The 12,010-nt window shown below is 33.4% G+C and overlaps 1 protein-coding gene across 1 annotated transcript in view; it reads left to right on the forward strand.

Moving 5' to 3' along the window:
* Positions 1 to 259: 259 nt before the first annotated feature.
* Positions 260 to 12,010, forward strand: part of LOC124367889 (obg-like ATPase 1) — a 90,244-nt gene continuing 78,493 nt past the window's right edge. The window contains 2 exon segments of the mRNA XM_046825079.1: positions 260 to 388; positions 8,868 to 8,950. Of these exon segments, the coding sequence (XP_046681035.1) occupies positions 8,882 to 8,950 (69 nt within the window). The 5' untranslated portion in view covers positions 260 to 388; positions 8,868 to 8,881.

Below are 12,010 nucleotides of genomic sequence, written 5' to 3' on the forward strand. Positions count from 1 at the left end.
TAACACTAAGCCTGGCTTTAATTCAAGATAATGTGTCAAGTGGTTGCAGAGTATTACATCCTTTTCATATCAATTAATTATAGTGTTCAGAGAAGGTTTAGACAAAAATAAGAAAGAAATCTGATTCAGAAGATCATAAATTTGAGTTCATCGGAGTTTACATCTGTCAAACAATCATTTTTACATTTTTAAATAAAGCTTGCTTTTAATTCAAAGTTCCCGCTACGACTCTAACCAGCTGCTTACAACTTTACAATATGGAAGACTTCCGCCGGTCTCTCTGCTACAACAAAACAGCTGTCAATTTTCTGTTTTTGGAAACCACGTTTTGTTTTGTGAATGTAAAAAGTCAATTTCACAGTTATTTTGTGAATATTATTGTATAGAGGTAATTAATTCATGTGTACTTTTAATTTTCTCAGAATAGTTAGTGATTTCTTCTAATTTTAAACACCTCATTCGTATTTGTGTCTTTCGTTTGTAACTAAAATACAGGTAGACCCACTTCGAGTTTGAGGTTAGGTACAAAAAGCATAAAATAGTATAACGAAATACGTTTTTGTGATTACCAATTCAATAGAAGTGTAGGCCTATTTTTTATCTTTAATAAAAATTTAGTTTTTGGGTAAAGAGTAAACTGGACAAGGTATTGTGAATATGTGGGTCTTCTAGAGAAAGGGTGATGTTATAGGTTAAGTAATTTGTTTGGCTAGTTTCCATTTGAATCAATTTTACCTTGTATAGCAGTTTGTAATTTTGTACTGAAGGCTTATAGATAAATCTACAGCTTCCTATGTTTACACATATCTTTGAAATTCAGTTAGTTATTAGTGATTAGGCTAGTCTACCATGATATTCTTTGAAAAGTATCAAATAGTGACTTTACAAAGCTAAATAATGAATTAAACTATAATGTGGTAGTGTAGTAGACTTAGTCATATTAGTTCCAGCCCAAAAGTGTAAATTTAGCGTAGTTCTGGTTCTGGTACCACCTAAAATTAGATCCAGCAAGTTTTGATAAATTGTATCTAATTGGCAAAATAAATGTGTAACATGAATCTTTAAATTAGTCATAATTCTTAGATTTGCGTCCAGTTTTCTGTAAGGTGCAACAGGATTGAATTATTTTATGTCACGTCAGTTACATTTTAAGAATAATTTTACAAAGAGAAAGCTTCAAACATTTCATTGTTACCATAACCATTCACCTATGTCAATCACCGTCTGATTGCCGGATAGAAAGCATCAAAGTTATATGGATTAGGCTATATGTACAATAAATATTATGTATGTCATTTGTTATATAGACTAGGCTAGCCGTGTAATGCTTTACTGATTTTTTAGTAAAGGGACATGAATGTGGTATGTCATCAGGAGTAACTAAAGATCTTCATTGAAGGTTGGGCTCCAGTATAAAAAGTGGCCACCACCACAATCGAATTACGGTACCAAATGAACGACTAGAAATACCTAAACTATTGAAGAAGAAAATATTCTAATTAATTAGTCTATAGTTATTTACAATTAATTGCTAGCTCTTTAATGTATGCTATCAAATACCAATATTGTTTCCAAATTAATTCCAAGAAAATATATAATCATTTTTAAGTTGAGTAATCACCATAAATACAATGGCCAAGTACATGCGTTATTTGTGTCACAAGCTCTAAGACATGTTTAACCTTCAAATAGTACAAAATAACTAGGCCTAAATGTGACACTTTTTTTCTGTTACATTTTATAAATACATAGTCTACATAATTTTTCTTGATCATTAAATTATTACCTTCTTTTTAGATATAAACAGCTGAACTATACTATAATTTGAAATACCTATGACGTTATTAGGTTCGACATTCTAGTTTCGGTAATTTAAATAATCTTGAATATCGAGGATTCGATTGTGGTGGTGACCGCTTATTATACTGCCAGTAAAGACTGGTAGCCTACAGTATTCTACTTGGCCTCATTTTATTGACTTATAGTGACAAATTAAAATTTTCCTTATGATGGTTGCAACATTACAAAATGTTTAATTTAAAATGAAAACAATAGCTCGTTTGTAGATTTTCATCTTAAACTACAAAAAAAACGCTCTTAATGCGTAGATCTTCCTGATGATGTTTGGGTTGACGAAATGTCTTGTTTCATAACAACTATAAGGAAGCATCAGGAAGGTAAATTTGGATACTTTGGTGTCATACCGACCACCTTGGTATCATAGTAAACGCCTTATGAGATTCTGGTTGATCTGCTTTATAGAGTAGTGTAGAGCTATATTTTGTCGATAAATATCAGGAATTTTCTTAACACAACCTTCTCTCTCCCCATTACATTGTCAAACTTGAACCATCAGTTAAGTCTTACTGTCCAGTATTGCAAAAGTGTTTTGACTGATAATCATGTGATGGTGACCGCTTATACTGCAGCCACGGTGCATCGCTCTTATAACAGTACCTCCGTGTTGCTGCTTTTCATGTGCTGCACAAGTGGTTTGTTAATGATGATTGATCTGAGCTCGGGAATGTACCGATCAGATACCTCTGGCCATCAGTGTGGTCTTCAGTGCAGTAAAAGAAAAACATCACTCCAGATAGAGTAGGCCTACCTCAATTCAAGCTCAGAAATTGAAGTTGACACAGTAATTATAGAAAATTACTGCTTGTGAATAGAGACAATTTATTTTCCCTTAATATATCTGTATAAGCTTGATTTATTAATATTCCAGTAATAAGAAATGAATTGTAATTTCAATTTTCTGTTAAGGGTCAAAAACTTTCTTAATTTGTTCATAAGTTACATACTGTATTATACTAGCAGCTGTAGTCTATGTTATCCTTATAATATATTATAATTCTCGTAGAATGTATGGTTAGTGAGCACCTAAGAGTTTTATGTGAGAATGAAAACATACTACTACGGTATATTATAGTCACATTACAGTAGGCCTATATATGGTTAATGGGAGTTTATGAAGTGATTTTAACTTTTGTCACTTATTATTCAATGTAGATGATGATAGAAGCATTATTAAGGAGCAAGATGGATGATATGATGATAGATTATCCAGTTTTTAAATTTAAATGAAAAAGAAAAAGTATATAGCGACAAAGATATGGATTGAAACAAGAAAGTTACGATATGTACATGGAAACCCCAGTGGGTTCAATGATAGCGAACCTTCCAGCTCAGCCTATACTGGATATAGTATAAACCGATGTCACTTACCTGTGAGCAACCCAATGGATGTCCAGAAAAGGCATGTTATTAACAGCAAATGTCAAGATATTGGAGTGAAAGGGTGAATCGATAGGTCTAGTCTAAAGAGAAGGATGGCTGTTGGAGTGGATGGAGCCCCCCTTAGTGTTGAAGGCTGCTGCTAACCTAATTATGAAGGAGTACCTTCCTCTACCTATTTTGACTAGAACAGTACGGTACAGAGCTGGTCTGGTCTTTCCCCAAGACATGACATATAATGCCCACTATCCCTCATAGGATCTTGACAGGATGTGACCTCTACCACCAACCTTAACCACCTGATAATGCTATCACTCTGGAAGCAAGTGCAAGGGTCACTTTAGAACTAGGTGCAATGACGGGTTTTCTCAGCTTAATGTTCCAAGGACAACAGATATAATCCATCCCTCATAGGATCTCGACAGGATGTGACCTCTACCACCAACCTTAACCACCTGATAATGCTATCTCTCTGGAAGCAAGTACAAGGGTCACTTTAGAACTAGGTGCAGTGACGGGTTTTCTCAGCTTAATGTTCCAAGTTATAACAAAAAGTATGTAGGAAATGTCACATAAAGTGCTATGAGATGGCCCAATCCTAAGTTGCATTTTCACAGGCAAAATTTTGTATCCGACTGTAAAAATTGATAGTCTAAACAGGTGCAAAACTCTCACGAGCACTGTCACAACTAGAGTCAAGACAGTTGTAATCAATATTTGGAGAGCAGTATTAGACAGTCAAACTTGTCTAGTGTAAACAGGTCTGTACCACACACAGAGGTCGAGAACTCGGTGACCAGTGTCGGACATGAAATTTTCAATTATAAGCTTTCCTAAGATATTACTGTCATTTGTAAACAAAGTTTGTATTGACTGTCACAACAGTCAAAGCATCCATCATTCTTTTGTATCTTATTAAGTGAACAAATACTGACTCATTGGATGCAAAGTTATTACACTGTGATCTTAAGGATGTCCTATTGTGTGAGAAACCTTTCAGTACAAACTAATGAAATCTTTTAACGTTAAGCTTTTTTAATCTTAAGTTATGTCTGGTCAGAACATAAAATTGTTTGAACAATTTTTTGGGCACTGTGTTACCTAACAACTGCAAATAGTTTCATAGCATTTGCATTTTTATGAAATTATATAAGTTTAGTTTATAAAATTGCTAATATATTACAGATTAATAATTAAGAAAACTTTGTGATGGAATTATTGTTAAACTTTATCAGCTTCAGCTTAATTTTGAAAGAATAAAATAAAATATGAGAAGTGAATTGCTAAATGATCAACGTTTTTATATGTTATAAATGAAAGCTAGTTAACATTTATAAATTACTTATTTATTAAGTTACTGATTGAAGATTACGTAAATGACACTTATTTAATTAATTGTATGGTTACAAAGATAGATAGATGTATCCAGTTTTATATTTTCAAGCCACTGTGGCCAATTCATCACAGCCCCTTCAAATGCGACCCACACTCAATGATTCCAGAGTAGATTATGAATTCTTTTTACAATCCAGCATCCTCTGGTCATGCCTATACCACCAGAACCAAAATACAATCTTTAGTAGTAGATGCAACTCATTAATACGATTAGAGAGAAACAGAGGTGTCTTAATAATGGCAAAAAATTAGAATTATAGTAGTGGACTGAAAACTCAGCCTAATGTGGACTTAAGGGCCAAAATACTGAAGGACGGTTTCGACAGCCTTTAGTTCCTCACTTTGTGATATTTTAGGAGCTTTTACGGTGGAGTCCTCAATGTCAAGGTGTCTGGAGATAAATGGACTGCCGGGTTATCAAGTACTGAGTTTTCGGGACCCTACTGTATTCCAATAACTGTATAATGCTGAACTAAGATCATGCACCTGAAGGCTGTAAAACTTAATTGTTCATGGCAGAAGAATTTAGTCATTATGGGAAGTAAATGATCAAAAGAATAGGTTTTTCAAGAGTTCCAGGAAGTGTAAGATGAAATTGCATGTTTATAGACATTTGATAAGAACGGAGTGGTTTGCTAAAGAGAAGGTATTGATAGGAATTAAAGGGATTACCTAAGAGTATGTGTATCATTTGTTATGAGTTTTGCCAATTCCACTATTATATGTTGATAAGAATTGGAGGGTTACTTTAAAATACCTTTATAATTTTGTGTGAATTTCACAAATGTCATCTGTAATATCCATAAAACCCGCTACTCACTTCATACTTTTTTATGGATAATTCTAGCTTTTAATCACCGTAACAATGTGACTTATGGTTAAACTCTGATCATAACTTTCTCATCATGCAATGTCCTGGGCAGTGAAATAGTTGTAATACTGGATGGATTTTAAACTAATAACCCCATCCACTGAAAACACTTTTGTTGCAGCACTACATACAACGGAAGACACACATCTGGTAATATATCACGTTAAACAGTACCCGTAAACAATTAATTACGATTTATAATAGTAATTGCTAATGTACTCAAATTATTGAAAAGGAATTAAGTACTAACGCAAATCACCAACAGAATACACTGCACTTTATTCACAATTTACAGCAATAACAAACAAAAGTCATCAGCTCCTCAAAGTATTGTAACAAGGTTGAAAAGTAAGAGCAATCACTGGATATTATAATAAAGCTATAAAATGTTATCAAATAGCTCATGATATGAAATAAAAAATTAGCAATGTCATCGGATTGGCAAAATCCGAGTGGAAAAGGTTAAGAGATTACTTACTCTTCTAGAAGGTAAGATCATTACTTACTCTCTTTTTCATCATTTTCACTATTTCTTCCTCTTTGGTAATCTTTGTTTGTAGTTTTTCCTCTTTGATGTTGTTCTGCTAAGATGGCTGGAGGCTTTAGTGTCTGTCATCAAATTCGACTACTAGTTCCTTTTTCATGTATTTTTTTTATTCTATGGATTTTCCGCATCTTAACTTTTTTCATTTACATTCTAAGCATTTTTAATTTGAGAAAAGCAACGTAGTTAATATGTTAAAAGAGGTATTTTTAGAAACTCATTAATTTTTAAATGTTAAATAGTAATGCAAATTTATTTTAAACAAACTAAAACTGAATCTTTTCCCAATATAGTATTGAAAATATTGTTGGTTACGTTAATTGTATTTTATATGTAAATATGAAGCAATCTTATTTGTCGTTATAAGTCAAAGAATACAGATACCAAAAAATACCAATATCAATTTGAATTCCATACACTGGAGAGAAACTGAGAATTCTTTTGTCGAACCACTTCAGCTTCCGAGAATCAGTAGCTCATCTCCGTTGTTTCATTGTTCTAACAAACCTGTGCATCAGCATTTATAAACCGTAACCGTTTACCCACCACTAAAGGGATCCATTGCTCCCGTCAATTGTCGCCGGTCAATCACTATATTTCAGACCTAACCGTGCATCTCGGCTCAAGGGTGGGCGAACGTGGCCGCAGATACCATCAGAAAATGTCCGGCCGTGACCAGTCATTACCCAGTTGTGTACTTTATATGTAAATCGGCCGGTCCTTTTTTACGCAAGATTCGAATCATTACAGGCGAATGGTTAGTGGACGGCTGGCATATTTTGAAAGAGGGCGTAAGAAAAGGGCAGGTTGGGGCAGGAATGATAATGATTGTGGCCGTGACGACTGCTATTACCTCGGTCGCTGGAACCCGCTGTTTTGTACAGTCACTGACTTATAGCTTACTTAGCTCACGGACCCTTTTGGTACACCCTGTTGTAAATTGGCAGCTAGCTTTCAGAGTTCTAACTGTGGTCATTATTTTATTTACTCGCCTGAATAAATTAAAGTTTGTTACCACTTCTATGGAAACTTATTTTAAAATGTTAACAAACATTATTTCAAAAACTATTCTTTATTGTTTTGACCAAATTTTTCCATATAACCAAGCTGAGTTTTAGTAATGAAAAAAAATGTTTATCATTGATACAAAATACAAAGATAGTAGTATTTTTATTATCATATAAATTACATTTTTATACACTGTTACATTTTTTTATTTATTAATTTAGAGTCTTATTTTTTGAGTTATTAATAAGTCCATATGTGGATGGTGATTAAATAGATCAATTATTTCAGACAAATGTTAGGAAAGCATACAAAAGTAGAAGTTTAAGAATTCACAAACTTGCTTTTCTAAAACCAGTTCAGGATAATGTTATTCAATTAAATTTACAGTTACCACTTTTTTATTGATGTGATGTCGTTAAATTCAGAATAATATTGGAATAGGTTGTAAAGTACAGTATTATAAACTGATTTTTCTATTCAGATAATAACTATTTTGTTTTTAAAAACATTATGAAATAACTCTGTTTGCAAATTGTAAGTGTAAGATGAGTTATTGACACATTAAAAGACCAATAATAGATAAGTACCAATGTTAATGATTTTTTTTTTTTTTAGATATTGCATTGTAATTATTTGTTATTGAATCCATTTGGAACAGTACAAGAAACAAAACAAAAGAAATGGTTTCCTTTGCAATTATAAAAGCTTGATTTTTGGCAAAGTTTTAATTTTTTTTTTTTTTTTTTTTTTTTTAAGTATATCCAATTTTAATTTAAATAACAACATATCTCGCTTAATACCAATGGTGGAAATCGTTTTCTGGTGCATGTTAGAGTTTGTAATAAAAAACGTTGTTTTTATAGGGATGAAAAGTCCCATTTTAAATTTACCAGACATCTATTTTAAATGTTTAATCCTTCAAATAATAATCTGAAGATCAAATAACATACCTATTATCTAATATTTAGTTCCAATTCAAACAATTTTTGTCTATTAATAAAACATAATAATTGTTGTATTCCTAATGTTTGCAATTTTATTTAAAGTTTTTCGTACTGAACAAATAGTTTTCATGTCAGCTATAATTTAATTTCACATGCTAATAAAAACGCTTAAATTTTCTATTCAATCTTGATTAATCGAAGTAGAGATTTATTTAATAAGCGTGTAAGGTTTTTATTCAAGGTGGTATTCATACGGTTCCTCCTTCAGTGATTGGTGCTTTCTGCTAAACGTGAGTGTAAATTAATCAAAGCGATGTGCGTGATTGGTCGAACCATCTGATTGATCTCTGGGGCGGGTAATTTTATCGAATGGTAGTCCTCAGCTACAAATTAGAGGTTGGGTCAGTCGTTTTGAATCTGTGTGGAGGGAAGCCGCTATTTTACTTTTTTATATAATTATTTTAATACCGATTGTTTGCTACGTGTTCACATCATCTGAGTGTGCCCCCTGGCCACTACGCCCTTCATCGGCTGATCAGCATATCACTAGCAACCGATCTCCGAGATGGTTGGAATCATTTTGAAGGATGGAAAATTGCGTAGGTTTTCAGATTGATATGTATCGAGTTAGCATACAAGATTGGATCATTTGAATGTATATGAGAAAGTATGTTTTTAAGTTGTCTAATAACATATATTTATTATTTTATATCAGCCTGTGCGTAATTGATCGTTAGTAAGAATATGCTGAGGGCGGTAAACTCTTGGTTTATTATTAGTGAACGATATTAAATTACAATATGAGTAAAACAGTTTAGAAATTCCTTAAGTTTGGATAGCATTTCATGCAAATGTCTTCTTGTTTCAGAGCCAAGAAAGAAGATGGCCCCGAAAAAAGTGGAGGAACCAGAAAAAAAGCCGCTGATTGGTCGAGTGGGAACTAATCTTAAGGTAAGATAAGATAAGAATCTCTTTATTCATAGTTGTATACATTTTATACATGAATAGTGTCAGCATTGTATATACAATATAGTTGACTAATCTTTACATTAACAAATTAGAATTCTGGGTATATTTTCCAATTTAAAATAGCCATACATAATATATAATGGTTAATCTATAAACATTATATTTCTGTAAGTTCATATTACAAATTAAAGAGAACTTTAAATTCTTAAAAATAAGCTTCAAATTAATGAACTAACTAATGGGCCATCTGATTCATAAAATTCCTCTATTGAGTAAAGTGCCTTTGCTGTCAGGTAACGTGTTAATTTTTTCTTAAATTTTGGCAAGGTTTGTTCCGATCTAATGTGGCAAGGTAATCTTTGAAGAAATGTTAGTCCCACGTAGGTTGGGCTTTTTTTTATAGAACTCAAGATTATGATGCCCAATTATTCTATATCTGGAATTCCTGGTATTGTACATCTGTTTGTCTATGACATAGTTTTTAGACGTAAACGTTTTAAGTGGTAGATACATCATAATAAAGTTAATGTTGTAGTTTATTTTTCAGAGGAATTATTAACATAAAAATACAAAACTTGTATTAACTTTAGAGATTGAAAAATATTGTTAAAAAGCAAATGCTCGAGGTTTTTATTTGAGAAGACCTGTTGTACAACTTATGACAACTAGGATGATGTCTAATTAATTGTAATCCTGCTACATTGTAATGTTGACAAATGAAACTCAAGCATTTTTGTTTTTTTTTTTTTTTTTTTTTTTGTAACAGAGGGCCAGGTTTCCTAGGCCTGGTAGTTGCCTCTCAGCCATCCGGCTTATTGTGCACCCTCTCCCAGGTTTAAGCTGTATCAAATCCCAGGCCTTTACAAAACCATGAGATCTTCTGAACAATGCTTTCCTGTTCCAACTCCTCTTCCGTATGCATAAGAACACCTAGGGATCTTGAGCGTTTGTTCTGTAATGCCGGACATTCAAATATGACGTGCTTGGCTGTTTTGTCAGCCTGCACAGTGTTTCCTGAACTGGAATACCTATTCTGTTCAGGTGACTTCGGAATATCCAATGACCTGTAATAAAACCAGTCACCTTTTGGATCTCCGTTCTACTCATTCTAAGGGCATCTGCTGCAATGTTCCTTGATGGTCCCTTGAGCATCCGCTTTGCTTGTACATTCCCCTCAGTATTTCTCCAATGTTGTAGGTGTTTGTTAGCCATCAACTTGGTAACTGATCTACGTGCTAAGTTATATGAGACCCCACACGTTGGTTCAGGACCGGTAAGAGGACAGTTGGCTCCCAAGTTAGTGCAACTGTCTGCCCCTTCATTTCCTGTGATTCCTCTATGTCCAGGCACCCAAGTTATAAAATCAAGCATAGTCAGGTTCTTTTATATTATTCTTTTAAATACAGGGTGATCAAAATATCGGCTCTGTACTTCACTTTGTTAATTTAAGACATTAGTAGATTAAGTAATTTGTTCTCCCTTTTTAAACTCAACTATGTACTAAACATTGTATTTTTCAGTGTTTATGTTAGTTATAATTTAGTGTATTTTTTATGAGGCAGAAACTTTGACATAGCATACCCAAATGTTAAATGTGTCTCTGGCAATAAATATTCTTTATTCTTAAATCTTGAGACCGGTAAATTACGGAGAGTCGCAAATTCTCTTAATCTAATTCTGATCTAGTTTGAAATGTCGTTTGGGTTTCCAAGATGTCACTAACAAAAAAATACAAGATGTCTTTATTTTGAAAATTTGTATGCAGATTAAAAAAATCTATTTTTATCCATTTAATAGAAAAGTGGTAAAAAATGTTAGGGATTGTACAAACCTTTAATACGTTTTGTACCAAATAAAAACATTCAGTAAAAATCATCGTTTATTGTATTCAATACATTTTTAAAATTTAAAAAAGTTTGAAATATTAAATGTGTTTTATGGAGCTGTCTATAATATTAGAAGTATGTACACCAAAATTATTTAGGTATATAATGCCATTTTATCAAGTACATACAGGTCTATAAGTAATAAAAAATTATCTAAATCACAAAGTTATAAATTGGAAGCATTAAAAACATTCCCTTCATGAATGCATCGTAATTATTTAACAATTTACAGCTATCCCAAAAACATCACTCCAAAGATCTAATTAAACTTTTTTGAATTTGTTTGCTGATATTATTATTTTACATTCATAGTCTGTCTTTTTTGAGCATTTGATTTTGATTACATTGTTATGCTTTTGGCGGTCAGCACACTTTCCTGTTTTTCTAAGCTAATCATGAAAGAAGATACAATTGTTTTTATAATGGAAGAAGATGGAGTTTACAATCAAAAGAATTAGGATTCATCTTAGCAAATAGCTACCATAGAGATTCAGGGTGTTCAACACACAGCTACCACAGAGATTCAGGGTGTTCAACAAACAGCTACCACAGAGATTCAGGGTGTTCAACAAACAGCTACCGTAGAGATTCAGGGTGTTCAACACACAGCTACCACAGAGATTCAGGGTGTTCAACAAACAGCTACCACAGAGATTCAGGGTGTTCAACACACAGCTACCACAGAGATTCAGGGTGTTCAACAAACAGCTACCACAGAGATTCAGGGTGTTCAACACACAGCTACCACAGAGATTCAGGGTGTTCAACAAACAGCTACCACAGAGATTCAGGGTGTTCAACAAACAGCTACCACAGAGATTCAGGGTGTTCAACACACAGCTACCACAGAGATTCAGGGTGTTCAACAAACAGCTACCACAGAGATTCAGGGTGTTCAACAAACAGCTACCACAGAGATCCAGGGTGTTCAACAAACAGCTACCGTAGAGATTCAGGGTGTTCAACTCACAGCTACCACAGAGATTCAGGGTGTTCAACACACAGCTACCACAGAGATTCAGGGTGTTCAACAAACAGCTACCGTAGAGATTCAGGGTGTTCAACAAACAGCTACCACAGAGATTCAGGGTGTTCAACACACAGCTACCACAGAGATTCAGGGTGTTCAACAAACAGCTACCGTAGAGATTCAGGG

The sequence above is a fragment of the Homalodisca vitripennis genome, chromosome 8 (assembly GCF_021130785.1).
Source record: "Homalodisca vitripennis isolate AUS2020 chromosome 8, UT_GWSS_2.1, whole genome shotgun sequence".
NCBI classification, from domain to species: Eukaryota; Metazoa; Arthropoda; class Insecta; order Hemiptera; family Cicadellidae; genus Homalodisca; species Homalodisca vitripennis.